This window comes from Schistocerca gregaria, chromosome X, assembly GCF_023897955.1.
Source record: "Schistocerca gregaria isolate iqSchGreg1 chromosome X, iqSchGreg1.2, whole genome shotgun sequence".
In the NCBI taxonomy this organism is placed as follows: domain Eukaryota; kingdom Metazoa; phylum Arthropoda; class Insecta; order Orthoptera; family Acrididae; genus Schistocerca; species Schistocerca gregaria.
Genome location: NC_064931.1, coordinates 657189344 through 657212177, shown reverse-complemented (window position 1 = coordinate 657212177; position 22834 = coordinate 657189344). Strand labels below are relative to the sequence as shown.

The window sequence follows — 22834 nt, the reverse complement described above, 5'->3', positions numbered from 1 at the left end:
TTGCTCAACACGTGGGGCGTGAGGTCTCCACAGTACATCGATGTTGTCGCCAGTGGTCGGCGGAAGGTGCACGTGCCCGTCGACCTGGGACCGGACCGCAGCGACGCACGGATGCACGCCAAAACCGTAGGATCCTAAGCAGTGCCGTAGGGGACCGCACCGCCACTTCCCAGCAAATTAGGGACACTGTTGCTCCTGGGGTATCGGCGAGGACCATTCGCAACCGTCTCCATGAAGCTGGGCTACGGTCCCGCACACCGTTAGGCCGTCTTCCGCTCACGCCCCAACATCGTGCAGCCCGCCTCCAGTGGTGTCGCGACAGGCGTGAATGGAGGGACGAATGGAGACGTGTCGTTTTCAGCGATGAGAGTCGCTTCTGCCTTGGTGCCAATGATGTCGTATGCGTGTTTGGCGCCGTGCAGGTGAGCGCCACAATCAGGACTGCATGCATCCAAACCGTCATCGAACCCATCGTTCTGCCATTCCATGCATTGTGCATGCTCTGTTGTCTGTGTCTATGTGCTTGTGGTTCTGTCAGTGTGATCATGTGATGTATCTGACCCCAGGAATGTGTCAATAAAGTTTCCCCTTCCTGGGACAATGAATTCACGGTGTTATTATTTCAATTTCCAGGAGTGTAGAAGCGCATCATTAAGATGACAAACGTTGTAAATATCAACTCTGTAACTTCATTTGTTCAAAAGATATAGTAAATGTAAACTATCAGTACTTACAGTTAAGCCTCAGATCATCATTTCCTCTACACAAAACACATTGAACAATGACAGCATGACACCTTATTGAATCATTAGGTAATAGAAAATTTGTTGTAGCGTTTAGTGCATAATAGTTACTATTGTTCTTTATTTATTTATCAGAAAGCACATTGGTGCAAGGCTATTGGCCGTGACATTCAAAGCTAAGAAGGAAACTGTGTTGGTTCTATGTAAAATAATTTAACGGTTATTATGTAATGTATGTTATTGTTACTTTATTTTGAACGTGAAATTGGTCAACTTTGATATTGAAATATGTTAAAATGTAAAATAATGTGGAATAAGCTGTAGCCAATCAGATGGACGGCTTCACGAAAGAGAACTGCCCTATTCAGTTGAGCGAGGATATTCGGCGCGCGGGAAACGCGGCCGGGGACGGACAGAGAACATTGCTGGTGCAGACGCGAAAGCGGAAATCGGACAGTACGGCTGGAGACAGCAAAGGGTACAGTTCGGATTGAGACACGAAAGCGGACAGTCGGTCTTTAGGGAGCTAGGAAGTGAAATGACTTAGAAAATTTCGCGATCTGTGGTATCGCGGGACGTAACTCTCTCAGCGGTGAGCAGCCGCGCGCCTGGTGTTAACTCTTAACTACTGTATTTGTGTGGAATATCGGACTTACTTTTCGCGATGAGATTGTGAATGATCGAACTGTGTCAAATGGATTTGCGCTCGAGTGCAATAGTAATTCTAAATACGACCACTTTCGCTATTAGTTTTCTTTCCGAATAAACATTGCTCCAACCAAATCGCAACTGTGTGGCCTATATTCTTTATGGGTCGTTAATTTTATTTTTACTATTATTATATGTTACATTAACTTTGTTTCATACAATTTCGCAAACTTGCCATTAGCCAGACAATTTAACGAAATTTAGGGCTTGCAATGCGACACGAGAGGTTCGACCCCTAGACTAGTTTGGGACAAGACATTTCGACGAAGAGGAACTGCATGTGAGCCCGAATATCTATGTGATGTTAGGTCGCACCCTCGAAACCAGGGATGTCTGTTTCTGTGTCCTCCATATGGGAATTTGTGGCACGGTCAAATGATGGTATGACTGTAGTATCCTGCGGTACAAATGATTGTTTAAAAGCGAATTTTAAAACTTCAACTTTACTTTTGCTGCCTGCTGTTGCCGCAATAGACTGGTCGATACGTTTAATTATTTTACTTAAAGATAGAATTTTCTCGGGATCGCGGCAAGATCTTTCTGTAACATTTGACGATGGATGTTGTTGTATGATTCATGCATCGATATTTTTATAGACGTACAAATTTCTATTAGCTTTTGCTTGTCGAGATTTCCGCGTTCTTGTTTGAACCGTTGTAAAAGTACAGTCTGGAACCGCGCGACCGCTACGGTCACAGGTTCGAATCCTGCCTCGGGCATGGATGTGTGTGATGTCCTTAGGTTAGTTAGGTTTAAGTAGTTCTAAGTGACTGATGACCTCAGCAGTTTAGTCCCATAGTACTCATTGCCATTTGTGGTGACACTGTCGAGAAGGTCATGCCTCTTTGTAGATGCAAGGTCTAAAATATTTCAGTTGCGTTTGGATTACCGAACTAGCTGCTCAAGACTGTTTCCTTCAAATGAGTTCATAACTTCTTCGCATGTCTGTCGCTCCATACCACCTACAGTGGATCCCTAGTCGTCCGCAATCTGTATTCGGTAAATTATAGTCGCCTACAACTAATATTGCGTGATCGGGGAACTTGCTCGCTATTGAGAGTAGACTTTGAATGTTTCTAGAGCTGTTACGATGGAATCTGAGAACGTCGGCAGATTTATTCTACTGATATTTAGGATGCATGCTATCAACCTACAGATGAGGAGTTGGCGTGCCAAATATTAGGGGAATCTGAGGAAATCGGGTAAATAACTGAATAACTAATAACTGACAGAAAAAAATAAGGATGTCAGATGAACGGAGACGCATCTGGGACACTACGAGTACTGAAAGTACCATTGTACAAGACTTCAAAGGGGATGATCCATGAGCTGACGAGACACGGACAGTATCTTAATTGCCACTACACATTTAATATAAGAAACACGACAGATGCATTTGTGGAGAAACTGGAGCATCCGAACATGTTCTGAGAGGATGCCTCGCTCAAAGGCTCACCGTTGACCCAAAGACAGTTTAAGAGGTCATAATTTGTATAGTATACGGCACAGAGAAGCCGGTGAAGCTCTGAACAGAATATCAAATCCATATTCCAGGAGAGAGCTTCAAAATTATGCCAATATTCACAGAGGAAGAGAAATAATTGTAGCTCGACAATGTCCAACAACACTGCATCACTGTAGACGCAGTATCAGAGGAGACATTATAAAGAAATGATGTTTACGTCAGCATTTGCCTCCGAGTGCATGGTGTAAAGCCTACCCTGCAACACCCTTACAAGCTTTCCAGCCTCTTTCTGACCTACCTGTATGAGGACAAGTCTTTCTTTAGCTTTGTTACCAAATATCTCGAAAAGTTGACTAATTTACTTCAAATATTTTCACGATACTCTAATGAACATTCGGACAGTCACAGGTTATACGCACATCAAAAACGTTTTGCATCACCCCGGTTCCCAGAACTCCTGAAGATAGACGTTGTCTGTGGATATTGTATCACAGAAACAGTCCCTTTGACTGTTCAAAGATGTTACTAAACCCAAAGATGTAAATAACCATGAATGAGCAGTGCCTATTAGACGGAGGGTGTCCGACAGCTGGCCAGTCCAGACATTCCAGCAGGAAGGAGGTACACGGCTCATGTTGTCTGTAATTCAACCATGCCCAGACGGTCAATACCGTGGTTCGATCACGTCCGCATTGTTACTTTGTGCCAGGAAGGTCTCTCAACAAGGGAAGTGTCCAAGCGTCTCAGAGTGAACCAAAGCGATGTTGTTCGGACATGGAGGAGATACAGAGAGACAGGAACTGTCGATGATATGTCTCACTCAAGCCGCTCCCGACCTACTAGTGCAGTGGATGACCGTTACATACGGAGGAACCCTGACAGCAATGCCACCGTGTTGAATAATGCTTTTCAGACTGACACAGGACTTCGTGTTACCACTCAAACTGTGCGCAATAGGCTGCATGATGTGCAACTTCACTCCCGACGTCCGTGGCGAGGTCCATCTTTGCAATCACGACACCATGCTGCGCGGTACATATGGACCCAATAACGTGCCGAATGGACCGCTCGGGATTGCCATCACGTTCTCTTCGCCGATGAATGTCGCATATGTCTTCAACCAGACAATCGTCGGAGACGGGTTTGGAGGAAACCCAGTCTGGCTGAACGCCTTAGACACTGTCCAGCGAGTGCAGCAAGGTGGAGGTTTCCTGCTGTTTTAGGGTGGCATTATATGAGGCCGACGTACGCCACTGGTGGTCATGGAAGGCACCGTAACGGCTGAACGATACCTGAATACCATTCTCCGACCGATAGTGCACCCATATCGGCAGCATATTGACGAGGCATTCGTCTTCATGGACGACAATTCGCGCCACCATCGTGCACATATTGTGAATGACTTCCTTCAGGATAACGACATAGCTCGACTAGAGTGGCCAGCATGTTCTCCAGACATGAACAGTATCGAACACACCTGGGATAGATTGAAAATGGCTGTTTATGGTCGACGAGACCCACCAACCATTCTGAGGGATCTACGCCGAATCGCCGTTGAGGAGTGGGACAATTTGGACCAACAGTGCCTCGATTAATTTCTGGATAGAATGCCACGACGAATACAGGCATGCATCAATGCAAGAGGACGTGCTACTGGGTATTGGTACCAGTGTGTACAGCAATCTGGACTTTTACCTCTGAAGATGTCGCTCTATAGTGGTACAAAATGCAATGTGTGGTTTTCATGAGCAATAAAAAGGGCGGAAATGATGTTTATGTTGATCCCTGTTCCAAATTTCTGTACACGTTAGGGAATTCGAGGAACCGAGGTGATGCAAAACTTTTTTACGTGTGTATATTTTTAATATAGGTAATATACCAAGATATACGTAATATACAAACGTGAAGAATCGCTAAATCAGGAAATGTTCTGGACCGGTTTACTTCAAATTTCTACACGATACTCTAATGAACATTCTCACGGACAGAGGCTATCTTTTCTTTAATGTACCTATGTATGAATACATATTCCTATAGAAAGGGGAAACGCTGATAGCAAAAATATTGAAGAGTTATTGACCGATTTAATTCAGGTTTTTACACTATACATTAATAAACATTCGGAAGGATATGCTATACGTTTTTTTGATCGTGAATGTATGGTTTTCTGTTAATTTAGTCTGCGAGACAGAAAATGCTGTGCTGTACTGTGGACATGCACGGTTTCTTTTTGTCAGCCATTAGACTCATTGTTTCCCACACATACATACTTTCTCACTACATACACAATTTCAAACAAAAATTACATACGAAACAACGTGCTGTTTTGTTTTATTCTTTGCCATTGGTTTACAGAAATCAGGAAAAGTGTACTAATGTCTTGTCTGCTTATGATCAGAACACTAATACGAAACCTGAATGGTCAGAAACTTTCTAATCCTACTCATTCGCAAATTAAAACTATTCGAAATAATCTCATTATTATCCTCACAGATCGAGCAGTGATCCCAACCAATTTACCCATTTATTTTAAGCGACTTCAATTCCCAACGAAGGTTTCGTTTTCAATAATAATAAACCAGGCTCAAGGTCAGAGATAGAGGTAAGAGGACAGAGAGGAGGTTGAGGTACGGGAAGTGGACACAGAGAGGAGGAGGAGGAGGTGATACACACACACACACACACACACACACACACACAGAGAGAGAGAGAGAGAGAGAGAGAGAGAGAGAGAGAGAGAGAGAGAGGAGGCGAAAGAGATGAACAGAAAGAAGAGAGGTGAAGATGTTTGCGATGTTTATCCAATTCCCATACATATTTAGCAATTACGAAGCATTTCCAGGTTACCTAGGGTAACATATGATTTTAATTTGAGTTCCTTGTCTTTCTCAGTCCTATAATTCCTTGTCACTCCCTGTTTCTTGCCTTCTCTAGGCCGCTTTCTTTTCAATGTGGGTTTTTTAATTACGTAAGTAGTGTAATGTGGTGTTGTGTTTCGGGGCTGTGCAGATGACAGTTTATAAAATAATAAAACAATTTAATTAATAGCCGTGTTTGTAAATAATAATAATAATAGTGGAACACTGCGTTTGGTAGCTTATAGTGTGCGTTTTGTATGTGAATACGGAAACTAATAAACTGAAATCTCCGGAACAATCTGAATACCTCGATGAGCTAGCAGTCCTGGGAAACATGTTTCTGCAATGAATAGTTTTCTCACAGTCTAGACTCTATAGGTTATTTCCAGTGAAGTCATTAATGCTGAAAGAATATTCATTCTGTATGTGGCTAAATATGGTAAGGAAATATCAGTAATCTCATAGCAATGAATACAGATACACTAATTGGGTTTATCTGCTGCATAGTGGTGCCGTAGTTGCGATGTTTTTTTCTAAAAATCGTTTAGTACGAGCATATTCGAGTCCTAAAGAAGGAGCAGAATAATCCGAATTGGCGCGTGTTTTTTGTTCAAGATACTCTCTTACATGGGATACAGTATGAAGGAGTGGTGTTTTTAGTTATAAAGCATAATACTCTTTTCTGAATTGTTCCTTGACTGTACCATGCAAGCAAGAACAGAATATTAGGTTTCCGTCCACGTTTGGTCACACAGTGTATGCCTTAACTCGTAATACAGATATGCAGCTAATAATTACTGATGCTCATTTTGAACTTTATACGGGTCGTCTTTCAGACACTAAGCGCTAGTTCTTCTTTCATGGCAACAACCAGTTCCAGATACGCAAGCATAAAAGAACGTGGTCCACGCTTCAATCTCAACTGCGATACGAAAATTTACCGCTTCCTGAAATATGAATCTCGTTATCTAAAGGCCCACTTTAGCTGCCAAGGTGATGGACTGCAAATATATGAATAAAAATAAGGTCTACATGGCCATTAATTACGCCATCATATCCAAGCCATGAAAGGGAAGTGAGGGCTGGCTCGCTTTCGTGTATTCTCTGGAGTTTTCATCTTGATCCTGGCAGACCGGGCAGGTTTCTTTCATACTGCGATGAGGGTGCGTTGGAAGCGCACGCCACGCAGCAGAGCCGCTGAGAGCTCTTTATTGTGAACGACCAGCTGCGTTCGTTTCTGGGTTGCTTCCTCGAAAGCCTTTTCAAAAATCGGCACAACTCAAGCAGAATTTTGAAGAGAAGAAGAATATTTGTGTTTACATCGACTGAAGGATGAATAGCAGCGTATGTTTGTAAGCTGTATCAGTAGAAAAACATCAGTAAAAAGCAAATGTTGTTTCTGAAGAATTTAACGCGTTTTAACACCTGCTGAATTGAAGTACGCGTAAAGCTACGTAGGCTACTTTATTTCTTAATAAGCTCTAGATATTCTGCAGAGGATCTGAGAGGAGCAGTAATTGCTTCAACAACGCGATTTCGAAGTAACAGCATGTCTGTTATAGAACTGCAATTTTTTTCTATTTTATACTGCATAAATGCCACAGCGTATCATTTTATGTTGATTTTATTTATCTCAAAACAGTAAATGGCTTATTATAAAGGAAAACATTACTCATGCGAATAACTTCGAAGCTTATGTTCTAAACAAACAATGAAGTTTGTGAAAATCACAACATGAGGGGGAATCATTCACATGAATCCAAACTCAGACAGTGGGTGGGTGGTAGGTGCAGTTTATCAGCAATAATTAATTAAGGTCGCAGAAAGATGATGTATATGTAAGCCTGCGTTGTATGACGGGAAAGGGCAGTGTTGTCGGAGTTTCAACCGTCAAATTAATTGGAAACGTGAAATTCTCCACACAAAGCCACTACATTCTCTTTCAGCTGGCTATGTTTGGCATTAGGTTTCACGATAGTTGTGACCTGGTATTCGACATCTAGCATTTCCTGTAATATTTGGCCTAAGCTCCACCAGTGACTTATCTAGCAGCAGAAATATTTTCTTTCTGCTTGACTTTCTTATCAACGTAGCTTGTAAGTTGTTCCTACGATTCTGGCACTAACTGCTACGTTCAAAAATGATTTTGTCCTATTTCAGGTAACAAACATAATCTGCTAAACGGAATTTGAAATTTGATTTTGTGGTTTTCTGCTTCTGCTATTTAGCTGTTACCCTTTCCCAGTTTCCACTGTCTATTTCCTCCTTTAACGTACCTAATTCAAAATACACCATTTCCAATTCTGTCTGCAGGGCAGAAATCTTTCTTCCATCTTCTATCATCCTTTTATCTCGACTGCATTGTATGTAACTCACTGAGACAGCGTCATGAGGTATTTCACTCGCTTCTCCGCAAAAATCGCCCACTGAACACCAACACACAAGTCCTGACATGTTTTTTGCCACGCTGACTTGTCGACGTCAACGTACAAATTCATCACGCGACGCTACATTCACATTAAACCGAAAAACACTAACATACACTTAAACTGCAGTAATATAAAGCTAACTGCTCATTTAACTTCTGGACTGTGGGCAGACGTAAACACGAGAAGATAAATACCTCACAAATATATAGTTAACGTAAGTTTTATATTGTAGAAGACCCTAAATCACTACTCTAATCTTGTCCCACGATTTCGTTTACAGACATATGGCACTTTCCAAAAACTCTTCCAATAAATACAGGGTTAAAATCCCTGTCAGGCCATCTAAATAGTATACCGAACTTTCTAAGAACTCTTCCAATAAATATTGGGTTAAAATCCCCGTCAGGCCACGTAAATTTAGTTTCTCTAAAGCACTTAAGACAAATTAGTGCTGGCCGTGGAGCGGGTTTTTCTGAAGGCGGGAGGTTTCGTCCCGCTGAAGGAATGTTCGATCTTCCCCGTGTGACCAGAAGGCTCGAAAAGTTAATATAGATGCATCGAACTGACTGCCTTCTGCTTCCATAAGAGGGTACTGATACACTCGCACACAATAGTCTTCAGGTTTATGTGCGGTACATAGCGATTAAAAGTACTGGGAAAAAGAATATTACCTAACATCTGCAGCAATCTTTCTACAAGTTGATCCAAATCCATAGTGAGCAATTTAGCGTAAAACCTCTTGATTTTTAGCGGAAAATGAGTACATTTTGTTACTTATATTTCTAAGTATATACGTGAGTGCTAGAGGCGTACGAAAAAGTCATTTGAGTGCAACTGAATTTAAAGTAACAGTGGTGTTGAGAGCAGGAAAGAAATGCTCGAGTGAACGGAGTAAGTAATTTATTATTTATATATTAGGTACAGGTTATTTAGCCGAAACAGATTAGGGCCATAAGACCATCTCTTACATCTGACCAGGTACAGCAAATGCAAAAAATATTACGAAACAATTACAAATAATAATGTTTGTATTATTAATAAAAATAACAATAGGAAATAATAATAATAATAATAATAATAATAATAATAATAGAAGATACAAAAAAGTGAAAATAAAAGGAAACAAAACCAAACATTCAACACAAACCAAAAGAAATTTTACCAGACAATAGATAACACACACATTAAAATAGACAATCCATCAAACATAACAGACATGGAACACTTCTGGAGCAACATATGGTCAAACCCGGTACAGCATAACAGGCATGCACGGTGGATACAAGCAGAAACAGACGCATACAAGATGATACCACAAATGCCTGAAGTGATAATTTTGCAGCATGAAGTCACCCAAGCAATTAATTCTACTCACAACTGGAAGGCCCCTGGCAAAGATAAAATAGCAAATTTCTGGCTAAAGAAGTTCACCTCAACACATTCACATTTAACTAAATTATTTAACAGTTACATTGCAGACCCATACACATTCCCTGATGCACTTACACATGGAATAACTTATCTGAAACCTAAAGATCAAGCAGACACAGCAAACCCAGCTAAATATCGCCCCATAACATGCCTACAAACAATGTAAAAAATATTAAATTCAGTCATTACACAGAAATTAATGACTCATACAACACAGAAAAGAATTATAAATGAAGAACAAAAAGGATGTTGCAAAGGAGCACAAGGATGTAAAGAGCAACTGATAACAGATGGAGAGGTGACATATCAAGCTAAAACTAAACAAAGGTCGCTACACTACGCATACATTGATTACCAAAAAGCTTTTGATAGTGTACCCCACTCATGGTTACTACAAAAATTGGGAATATGCAAAGTAGATCCTAAATTGATACAGTTCCTAAACGTAGTAATGAAAAATTGGAAAACCACACTTAATATCCAAACAAATTCAAATAATATCACATCACAGCCAATACAGATTAAGCGCGGAATATACCAAGGAGACTCATTAAGTCCTTTCTGGTTCCGCCTTGCTCTGAACCAACGATCCAACATGCTAAATAATACAAATTATGGATACAATATTACTGGAACATACCAACACAAAATCACACATTTGCTATACATGGATGATATAAAACTACTGGCAGCAACAAATCAACAGCTCAACCAATTACTAAAGATAACAGAAGTATTCAGCAATGATATAAATATGGGTTTTGGAACAGACAAATGTAAGAAAAATAGCACAGTCAAGGGAAAAACACACTAAACAAGAAGATTACATATTGGATAACCACAGCGACTGCATAGAATAGATGGAGAAAACAGATGCCTATAAATATCTAGGATACAGACAAAAAATAGTAATAGATAATACAAACATTAAAGAAGAACTAAAAGAAAAATGTAGACAAAGACTAACAAAAACACTGAAAACAGAATTGTCAGCAAGAAACAAGACAAAAGCTATAAATACTTATGCTATACCAATATTGACCTACCCATTTCGAGTAGTGAAATGGAGTAACACAGACCTAAAGCACTCAATATACTTACACGATCACAATGCCACAAATATAGAATACATCACATACATTCAGCAACAGAAAGATTCACATTAAGCAGAAGGGAAGGAGGAAGAGGATTTATCGACATAAAAGACCTACATTATAGACAGATAGACAATTTAAGAAAATTATTTCTAGAACGAGCAGCAACCAGCAAAATACACAAAGCAATCACTCATATAAATACATCGACTACACTACTGCAATTTCATAACCACTTCTACAACCCTTTAGATCACATAACATCAACAGATACAAAGAAAGTAAATTGGAAAAAGAAAACACTACATGGCAAGCACCCGTATCATCTAACACAGCCACACATCGATCAAGACGCATCCAACACATGGCTAAGAAAAGGCAATATATACAGTGAGACGGAAGGATTCATGATTGCAGTACAGGATCAAACAATAAACACCAGATATTACAGCAAGCATATTATTAAAGGTCCCAATACCACAACAGATAAATGCAAACTTTGAAAGCAACAAATAGAAACAGTAGATCACATCACAAGCGGATGTACAATACTAGCAAATACAGAATACCCCAGAAGACATGACAATGTAGCAAAAATAATACATCAACAACTTGCCATACAACATAAACTAATAAAACAACACGTTCCCACATACAAGTATGCACCACAAAATGTACTGGAGAATGATGAATACAAATTATACTGAAACAGAACCATTATAACAGATAAAACAACACCACATAACAAACCTGACATCATACTCACCAATAAAAAGAAGAAATTAACACAACTAATCGAAATATCCATACCCAATACAGCAAATATACAGAAGAAAACAGGAGAAAAAATTTAAAAATACAACCAACTGGCTGAGGAAGTCAAGGACATGTGGCATCAGGATATAGTTGACATTATATCAATTATACTATCAACTACAGGACTCATGCCACACAATATCCACCAATACATCAACGCAATACAGCTACATCCAAACTTATATATACAACTACAGAAATCTGTAATTATTGATACATGTTCAGTTACCCGAAAGTTCCTAAATGCAATGTAACATATACGGTACAGTTAACAGGAAGTCACTCTTGATCAAGGTCCGCGTCACTTTCCATTTTTGACCAGACATAACGTCTGAGAAAACAAAGAATAATAATAAGAGTAACAGTAATAAAAGTAATAAAGCAATAGAGGCATTAAGAATGGACGCCGCCGTTATGTCCGAGCCTCTGCCAGGCTTTTAAATGTGATTTGCAGAGTATCTATGTAGATGTATGCTCTTCAGTCCGAAACCGCGCTGCTGCTACTGTCGCAGATTCGAATCCTGCCTCGGGCATGGATGTGTGTGTTGTCTTTAGGTTAGTTAGGTTTAAGCAGTTCTGAGTCCAGGGGACTGATGATCTCAGATGTTAAGTCCCATAGTGCTTAGAGCCATTTGAACCAAGCCATTAAGAATGATATTGACTAGTGCAGCACATGCGAAGCGTTGTTCGATATTATAAGAAGTGGAAAGTATAATGAAAGAGGAGAAGACTGAAACGAAAGCAACACTGAGTGTTAGGAAAGAATAGAATTTCAACAGAGGACTTTGCCGACAAGGGGGGGGGGGGGGGGAAGTCGTGTCAGAGGGAGGGTTGGCGAGAGTGAGCAGTAGACAAATATATGGAAGAGATAGCTATTGTGATAGAAGGTGGGTCATTAGCTGTGTTATGAAGTTTGAAGGATTTTAATTTGTCTAGTATTTTGAGGAATATTGTTCCAAAATCGAGATCCTTATACAGTAAATTCTTTGGAGAACATAACAGTGTTGTGTAGTGGTGCAGAGAGGATTTTACTTGTTGAGAAGGAGTATTTATGCTGTGCTGTTCAGATAGTAGTGTAAGGATTGGAGATAAATAAGAGGAAGTGCAGTGGTTGACAAGACATAAGAGGAAACATAGGCTATGATAATCTCTGCGCTTATCGACACGTAGCCATGATAATTTTTCATAGGCTGTAGTGATACAGTCGAAAAAGCTTTCGTCAAAAATTAAGAAAAATAAGAACATATTTTTTTCCGCAACAAAGAGTAATTATTTGGTCTCTGAAGTTTTACTGTCAATTAATCCGATGTAAAATACACTGCCAGACAAGAAGTTAAGCATGGTTGGAAGTCAATGCAACTTCGTAACCTTACACACGATCGGCGGATATGTAAATGATCAGAGTAGCAATTTTCTGTGACTGGTAGAACGACCACCGGAGTGCAGTTTAGTATTGTTACCAGGACTTGTAGGTCATATAAGGGGCGTGAACAACGGCTGATGTTGAGTCATCGCTGTGGAGGATACGGAGGTGCTGCACACCTGCTAGAGCTTAAAAGTGACCTCACTGTGGGGTCTCAATTTGACCAGCTGGTCAAATCGTGCAAATCCCGACATGTAAGGCATTGGATATGACAGTGGCCCGATATTCAACTACATGGGAACATGAGGGCAGGGATACTCGTTGTCAAGGTTCCAGTCGACTATTTCTAACCACCACGATGGATGATCACCGTATTTTTCACCAAGCACATCGTAACCCCTTCACATTTGCACCTGCTATCCGAGACCAAGTAATGTGTACCCGTGTCGTCCTGCCAGCATCAGGCGGAATAGGGAATTATCGTCCCAGCCTACGTCACGGACATCCTGCGTTCTCGTGTGTTACCTCTCAGTATCGTGGTGCCACTTTCCAACAGAAAAATGCTCGTCCATACATGACACGCATCTCCATGAACTGCATGCGTTGAGGTACTCCTGTGACCAGCGAGATCCACAGATACGTAATCGATAGAACGTGTGGGATGAGCTCGACCATCAACTTTTGCCCCAGTGCCAGTACCAACGATATCAAGGACCAGTTACAACAGTTGTGGATCAGCTTGCCTCAGGAGATGATATAACGGCTTTATGACAGCCTTCCCAGCTGAATCAGTCCACAGATTCAGGCCAGGGAGTGTGCAACTTCATACTGATAAGTGGGCTCATCCAGCAGAATCCTTATAAATTTGACTCGAATTTGTAATCCCTGAAATAATATTATATACACTCTCAACGCATGACATTTCATGTCGTTTCCTCCTGCCCTCCTGGCTGTTTCACTTTTCGTCAGGCAGTGTATAAATAATCTTCATTTCTGCTTACATGGTTGTCTGTTTATTCTTTTTGAAAAAACTGTCAATCATCTAAAATTCATTTCTACATACATTACTGGCCATTAAAATTGCTGCACCACGACGATCACTTGCTACAGACGCGAAATTTAACCGACAGGAAGAAGATTTTGTGATATGCAACTGATTAGCTTTTCAGAGCATTCACACAAGGTTGGCGCCGGTGGTGACACCTACAACGTGCTGACACGAGGAAAGTTTCCAACCGATTTCTCATACACAAACAGCAGTTGACCAGCGTTGCCTGGTGAAACGTTGTTGTGATGCTTCGTGTAAGGAGGAGAAATGCGTACAATCACGTTTCCGACTTTGATAAAGGTCGGATTGTAGCCTATCGCGATTGCGGTTTATCGTATCGCGACATTGCTGCTCGCGTTGATCGAGATCCAATGACTGTTAGCAGAATATGGAATCGCTGGGTTCAGGAGGGTAATACGGAACGCCGTGCTGGATCCCAAGGGCCTCGTACCACCAGCAGTCGAGATGACAAGCATCTTATCCGCATGGCTATAGCGGATCGTGCAGCCACGTCTCGATCCTTGAGTCAACAGATGGGGACGTTTGCAAGACAACAACCATCTGCACGAACAGTTCGACGACGTTTGCAGCAGCATGGACTATCAGCTCGGAGACCATGGCTGCGGTTATCCTTGACGCTGCATCACAGACAGGAGCGCCTGCGATGGTGTAATCAACTACGAACCTGGATGGACGAATGGCAAAACGTAATTTTCTCGGATGAATCCAGGTTCTGTTTACAGCATCAGGATGGGCGCATCCGGGTTTGGCGACATCGCGGTGAACGCTCATTGGAAGCGTGTATTCGTCATCGCCATACTAGCGTATCACCCCGCGTTATTGTATTTGGTGCCATTGGTTACACGTCTCGGTCACCTCTTGTTCGCATTGACAGCACTTTGAACAGTGGAAGCTGCATGTGCAACTGTACCTGTACACGCCATCCAAGCTCTGTTTGACTCAATGCCCAGGCGTATCAAGGCCGTTATTACGGCCGGAGGTGGTGGTTCTGAGTACTGATTTCTCAGGATCTATGCACCCAAACTGCGTGAAAATGTAATCACATGTCAGTTCTAGTATAATATATTTATCCAATGAATGCCCGTTTATCATCTGCATTTCTTCTTGGTGTAGGAATTTTAACGGCCAGTAGTGTAGTCAAAAGTAATTCATTTCCCCACGACAAAAGCACAATCTTCTCAGAATAGATTATGCACATTTGGTATACTGGAACACACAAGGTGGGTGAAAATCGGTCCGCTCTCTAATGTAAAATGAACTCGCCCTCCGTTTCTTCATCGATTCTTACAACAGTACCAGAAATACACAACTGGGACGCACTAGTCGATATCTCTGCATTCGCGAGCTAACTTTATTTCAGTTTAATGATGCTGTTCTCTGTTCCCTCCACCTGTGACCGACTTGTTGCTCGCCTCACACGAGAGTATCGGAGGAGCGCACTAGGAGCAAACTGCGACTTACTCGTCACTCAGTCACATCCGGTGACCACTTCTATGACAAACTAAATCTTACTTTCTTATTTCCATTAATTCTTTACACAAAAAATCTAAGCACGTAACAGAACACAGTCAAGAGAACATTTGTCATGAAGAAATACCTTTATCACGGCTGGAGAGAATCGGTAATACGAGGGTTGTCCAGAAAGTACGTTCCGATCTGTCGCGATATGGAAACCACAGTGAAAACCAGAAACGTTTTATTTGCAACATTTAGGAACACCTTCCACCTACTTCTCTTCTTCGAGTTTTGTCGTAGTGTTGTATCAACTTCCCAGTATCCTCCCCATAGAAAGCAGCCGCCTGTCCTTTCGGCCAGTTATCTGCACTGATCTGCAGCTCGTTGTCTGTGGAGAAATTTTGTCTTCATGACCAGCGGTTTTTGTGAGCAGAGATGAGATTCAGGGGGAGCCAATTACGGACTATATTGTGGGTGATCAAACACTTCTCATCGGAAATGCTGCAGGAGCGTCTTCATTACCCCTGCAGTGAACGGCCGAGTATTGGCATGAGAAGGAACTGCTCGGCAGTTGTGTTATGTGGGCTGCTTGACACAGGTGAAATCTCTAACCATGCCCTCGAACTTGGCGGGAGACGCTGTTACCTACGCATCTTTACGTGCACACTGTTTACCTAAAGCTGAAAAGAGCGACGCGACACGATCGACGGGCATACTAGAGACACTGCCCAACACATCTGTTCAAAGCTATACCGGATTTTCCCAATGGTTTCCATTTCGCGACTTACTTTCTGGACAACCCTCGTATTTGCCCTCGAAGAGTTACAGGCACTCTTGAAAATTGTTATTGGAATATAGAGTTCTTGCTGTTTCTCTTTGATTGCCTCACATTACGCAACATCTTCAGTCACCATTACTGCCGGGGATGGTAGTAACAGCCAGATATGTCACGTTGTAGCCTAGCCATTGTCTGTTAAAATATGCCCTCAGTAGCTGCGCCTCCTCGCATCTGACTAGAAGTTGGTGGTTGAAAGTAGGCTATTTTCAGTAATTCATACTACAAAAGATTTGCAGTTCAAACACTTTACTTGAACTTAGATACTGAATGAACAACTGTTTATTGCCAGATCGAGTCTTATCTATTAAAATTACAGCACAGATAACTGGATGCCCACATACTACACTCGATTGATGTCGGATAATATGAATGTTCGAGTGAAGTAATCTAACACTGAAATAGCTGTCCACAGAAGTTAATGTGCGGCAAACAGATAATTAACACAGTCTCTGATTAAAGGTCCTAAATAGTTGTCCTTGAAGTCTAACACTCATATCAATACGTAAACGATGTACACAGTAAGTAATTATTACAAACAACACACTTCACAGTCTGACCACATTGTCAAAGTAGATGATTATCGTTATTGAAGTTTGATACAGTGCATTATACTAATTACAGATTCACAGTTCAGTTAATATTCAGGTACATTTACCGACTTGTATTTAGTACTAGTTCGTCTGCGGCACATTATCATATATTTTGTAACACAAATCTTACTCATTTCACAACTCACCGCAGGCAGACTTAAATGACTTCCGACAAGGTTCTTTGATAAATTTACCTAATTAGAACTAAAGTTAACTATTTTTGTTTGCTGGATTTTCATAAATTACAATTAAAGATTTACGCTTCCATGTAACTAAATAGTAGAAGATTCGTTTGAATGCGAACCTTCAGACACAGAAATATTTTCTATTGAATTACTCGGCAAGTTTGCTTAAATGTAGGTTTCTGTTTCAGTAACAATGTTTTAGCTAGACATTTAATTACGTTGAAATTAAATGAGTGCAGATGTTGCTAAAATATTTTCGTCATTGGTTTTATGGATACATTAATTATTTATATAGTTTTTTCGTCTACTTTATCAAGACGTTAGTAACTATGTATATGTTGCATATGAATAATGAAAACGACATCTGAAATTACTGGTATATTGTAATTGGCATGGTTTTTAGGCAAACTGACTATACTGATGAATCACAGGTAACCAAAAGAAGGTAAGTGATAATAATAATAGTATTTGGGGGGAAGAAAAACACAACATTTGGAAAGTATCCACTTGCTTTGTTACAACATGGGCGTTGCAAGTGAATATTTCACTTCAGGTATATATCGTGATTGTTCTTTCCATTTACTGTACGTCGTCCGTAAAGATGCCCCTAAACCAGAAGACACTGCACGGTCGCAGGTCCATTGATACAACTCACCTTGACTGCAAGGGATATCACCACAAATGGTTAGTAGGCTCCGTGGCAATGGGCAATGAGAATTCAGACATTTTTTAGGGATGCCACCACACGAGAACTATTCTGGTTGAATGTGTACTACTCATATTCACAATGACTTCGAATAATAATCACACTCTACTGAAATGAAATATGGTTAAAATCAGTACTTTATAGTGTACCCACTTACGCTTTCTCCATGCACGGCCACTCTCAGACTGTCCAGACACCTCTTGGCGTCAGACCCTTCTGGAGTGGCTATTCACGAATACTAGCCAATCATAAACCAGAAAAGGTAACGCTTCCACTACGCAGTAGGTGCTGCCCAGTTCAGCTTATCCCAAATTACACAACATTATAGGTTCTGTATACTGCATTATTAGGGTGGGCTGACTGTCTATTAGTAACACAACACCGTGTTTCAGATTTGGCAGGTCTCAGCATAGGACCAGTTACCCAAAAATATTACAGTTATTATTCCGCTTATTCCGTAACTCGACAGGGAAGAAGTGGCCCACTGTGCAGTGATACCTTCTCCGTACTAGCACACTTAATTGCTCTCTTGAAGAATAAACTGACCCAAAATTTGGTTGAAAATCATTCTGCTTTAGGAGGTGTGATGTTGTATGAAAGACCCAGTGAGCCGGTAAAATGATTAAGACAATGAAATCTTGTAGGAACGACCGTGATTCAGAGCCTCGTCCGGGTATTACGATTCAGATTTAACGTTCTACTAACTCATTTCCGGCGCTTGATGGAATGGTACCGCCGATTTTTTCCCACAGTATCGCCCGATTTGAGCTTGCGCCCTGTCTATTAACAGGGTGTGAATGTATAATTTTTTCTTCCTCTGAAACAGTGTAGTAATTTTTCCTCCCACTCTAACTGCAAATTAAAACTGTGTTCCAGACCGGGACTCAAAACCCGAACCCTTGCCTTTCGCGGACAAGTGCTCTAATGACGGAGCTAGCCAAGTACGACTCAAGAACCGCCCTCGCAGCTTTACCTCCGCCAGTACCTCTACTTCTGTCGTCCAAACGTTGCAGAAGTTCTCCTTTTGTTTTAATAAAGGGTGGAGCCCCTCCACGCCCACACAGGCATGATGCCCAACACAATATGTCTACTGCCATCTCTGCGCAGTGATTAGTTTTCACCAAGTGAGGTCTTTGCAGGATGTGGGGTCGGCGATGTTTGCGTACGTCTGGTTATGATTAACCGTTAAGGTACGCTCGTCTGGAGAAACATTCGGTCGAAAGTTGAACGAAGGGTAGTGGTTTGAAGGGTAGAGGGGGAAAAAAGTGCCAAGGCAAGAGCCCAGGGAAGAAAACTTCTGCGACAGTAGCGGATTGGTTGCTATCTCCGAGAAATCATTCAAGGGATAGGTAAGTTAGTGGTGGGTATCATGCAGACGGATACCTTTGACGTTGTTACGTGGCGGCTACAGCTGGGTACCGGCGTTCACTTCTCATCCAGCATCAGCATACCTATAATAGTTGGGTTCAATTTGGAAAGTTGTAGTAAGGTCTTATGGGACCAAACTGCTGGGATCATCGGTCCTTAAGCTTACGCACTACTTAATCTAATTTTAACTAACTTACGCTAAGGACAACACACACACCCATGCCCGAGGGAGAACTCGAAGCTCCGACGGTTGGAGCCGCGCGGGCCGTGACAAGGTGCCTCGGACCGCACGGCTACCCCGTGGGGTTCATCATCGGTCGGTGTCCGGTAGGTCATATGCCGGATTCACAGCGTAGGGTAGTGCTGGCGGTTTGTTTGTGCGTTAGTGTGCGAGTTTACCGGCTTCCCTGCTGTTGCCTGTTTGTCGGCTGTGATAGCAGCTGGCACATCCAGTCAGTATTGCTGACGTGCAGGGGCTAGCCTATGTTGTCGCTTGTGTTTGTTAGCTCGCCATAGGTGGCTATGCCCTACCTAGTAGTGTCTTTGGTCGCTTATGTTTCCACCTACGGTTGTGATGGAAGTTCTCCTGAAGCTTGAAAGGTAGGAGAAGAGGTACTGGCGGAAGTAAAGCTGTGAGGATGGTTCATGAGTCGTGCTTAGTTAGCTCAGTCCTTATATCACTCGCCGACGAAAGACACAGGTCTCAGGTTCGAGTACTGGGCCCGCACACGGTTTCAAACATTTAGGAAGTTTCAAATCACCAGACACTAATCCGCGCGGGATTAGCTGAGCGGTCTTAGGCGCTGCAGTCATGGACTGTGCGGCTGGTCTCGGCGGAGGTTAGAGTCCTCCCTTTGCCACGGGTGTGTGTGTTTGTCCTTAGGATAATCTAGGTTAAATAGTGTGTAAGCTTAGGGGTCTGATGACCTTAGCTGTTAAGTCCCATAAGATTTCACACACATTTTTTTGAACCAGACACTCATCTGCCGATTAAAAATTTATTCTGGAAAGCTCCTAGCTACCTTCCTGTGTCTTATGTAGTACATAACTAGAATTTAAATTGCCTTTTCTGAGCTAGGCGGTGCTTTTACAGATTGCTACGAGCGCACGGCGATCGGACAGCGGCTGCCGGCCTCCTTGGTGCGCCGCACGGCGCCCATACAGCTGGTGTCAGACTGCGAGGCGCAGTGCGACCGGGACCTCGACAAGTGCAACGCCTTCAGCTTTGGGTACGGCCTGCCGCATCACGTCCTACTTCCAGTCATTAAGAGTGTGGCTGCAGTATGTCGCGAGCATTCTTTGTTTTTGGAAGATAAAACTGTAATCATCTATAGGATCTTCTACGACGTCGTGCTGAAAAGTAATGCCTCCGAACTTTTTATGTGAAAATCCTTAGAGATTTTTAAATAAAGCAGACTTCATTAACATTTTACATCTTTATTCTACACATTTCTACCTCTCTGCCGCGAGAGAGATGCGAATTTCATCGTGTAGCATATAGGTGTGTAACGTAACTATGTCGGTGCGTGAGAAACAGCGTCCTGTAATCGAGTTTCGAATACGAAGAGTCCGTCCACACATCGATCACCCTCTACTTCAACATGACAATGCCAGACCACACACGACAGCTGCGACATCTACAACTGTTCGACGCCTTGGATTAACTGTCATCGTTCATTCCCCATACAGTCCTGGCTTGGCCTCGTCCAATTTTCACCTGTTTCCAAAATTTAAAGAACGCCTTCGAGGACTTCACATGGATAGTAATGAAGCAGTGCAATCAGAGGTGAGGTTTTGACTCCGTAGGGAGAAATACACTCCTGGAAATGGAAAAAAGAACACATTGACACCGGTGTGTCAGACCCACCATACTTGCTCCGGACACTGCGAGAGGGCTGTACAAGCAATGATCACACGCACGGCACAGCGGACACACCAGGAACCGCGGTGTTGGCCGTCGAATGGCGCTAGCTGCGCAGCATTTGTGCACCGCCGCCGTCAGTGTCAGCCAGTTTGCCGTGGTATACGGAGCTCCATCGCAGTCTTTAACACTGGTAGCATGCCGCGACAGCGTGGACGTGAACCGTATGTGCAGTTGACGGACTTTGAGCGAGGGCGTATAGTGGGCATGCGGGAGGCCGGGTGGACGTACCGCCGAATTGCTCAACATGTGGGGCGTGAGGTCTCCACAGTACATCGATGTTGTCGCCAGTGGTCGGCGGAAGGTGCACGTGCCCGTCGACCTGGGACCGGACCGCAGCGACGCATGGATGCACGCCAAGACCGTAGGATCCTACGCAGTGCCGTAGGGGACCGCACCGCCACTTGCCAGCAAATTAGGGACACTGTTGCTCCTGAGGTATCGGCGAGGACCATTCGCAACCGTCTCCATGAAGCTGGGCTACGGTCCCGCACACCGTTAAGCCGTCTTCCGCTCACGCCCCAACATCGTGCAGCCCGCCTCCAGTGGTGTTGCGACAGGCGTGAATGGAGGGACGAATGGAGACGTGTCGTCTTCAGCGATGAGAGTCGCTTCTGCCTTGGTGCCAGTGATGGTCGTATGCGTGTTTGGCGCCGTGCAGGTGAGCGCCACAATCAGGACTGCATACGACCGAGGCACACAGGGCCAACACCTGGCATCATGGTGTGGGGAGCGATCTCCTACACTGGCCGTACACCTCTGGTGATCGTCGAGGGGACACTGAATAGTGCACAGTACATCCAAACCGTCATCGAACCCATCGTTCTACCATTCCTAGACCGGCAAGGGAACTTGCTGTTCCAACAGGACAATGCATGTCAGCATGTATCCCGTGCCACCCAACGTGCTCTAGAAGGTGTAAGTCAACTACCCTGGCCAGCAAGATCTCCGGATCTGTCCCGCATTGAGCATGTTTGGGACTGGATGAAGCGTCGTCTCACGCGGTCTGCACGTCCAGCACGAACGCTGGTCCAACTGAGGCGCCAGGTGGAAATGGCATGGCAAGCCGTTCCACAGGACTACATCCAGCATCTCTACGATCGTCTCCATGGGAGAATAGCAGCCTGCATTGCTACGAAAGGTGGATATACACTGTACTAGTGCCGAAATTGTGCATGCTCTGTTGCCTGTGTCTATGTGCCTGTGGTTCTGTCAGTGTGATCATGTGATGTATCTGACCCCAGGAATGTGTCAATAAAGTTTCCCCTTCCTGGGACAATGAATTCACGGTGTTCTTATTTCAATTTCCAGGAGTGTATATTCGTCGCTGGATGAATACCTTGTGAACTAAATATGGAGGCGTTAATGATAAAGACACGGAATGTTAAAAACGCCCGTTTCATTTAAAAAGCTTAAAGAGTTTTCACATAAAAGATTTGGAGGCATTACTTTTCAACGCGCTCTCGTAGGTTTAAAACTGTAGAAGTCCCTTTTTTTTAGTGTACTTCCTCATTAATTTTCTCTCGCTGCTTACCAATACTTGGGTGGCACAATTACATTTGCAACACACCATATTAAATGTGGTTCATGTTCACAATATTTCAAACCAGTATGATTTTGAATCGTTTGTGCCCGTAGAATTGATATGCTGCACGTTGTAAATGAGTTTATTACATGTTCGTACCACTAGCTACACCAAATAAATGAGCCAACAGTCCAGATATTTTCGCTCTTTTCTTTGGAAAGAAAAGATTATTTATAGGCAAATTCGTTAGAAGCGAATATATATATATAT

At 42.7% G+C, this 22834-nt stretch overlaps 1 protein-coding gene across 1 annotated transcript in view; it reads left to right on the top strand.

Moving 5' to 3' along the window:
- LOC126298793 (uncharacterized) overlaps positions 1-22834 on the top strand; it is a 484775-nt gene that overhangs the window by 57255 nt on the left and 404686 nt on the right. The window contains exon 2 of the mRNA XM_049990259.1: positions 20212-20347. Within this exon, the coding sequence (XP_049846216.1) occupies positions 20212-20347 (136 nt within the window). The remainder of the gene's footprint in view (positions 1-20211; positions 20348-22834) is intronic.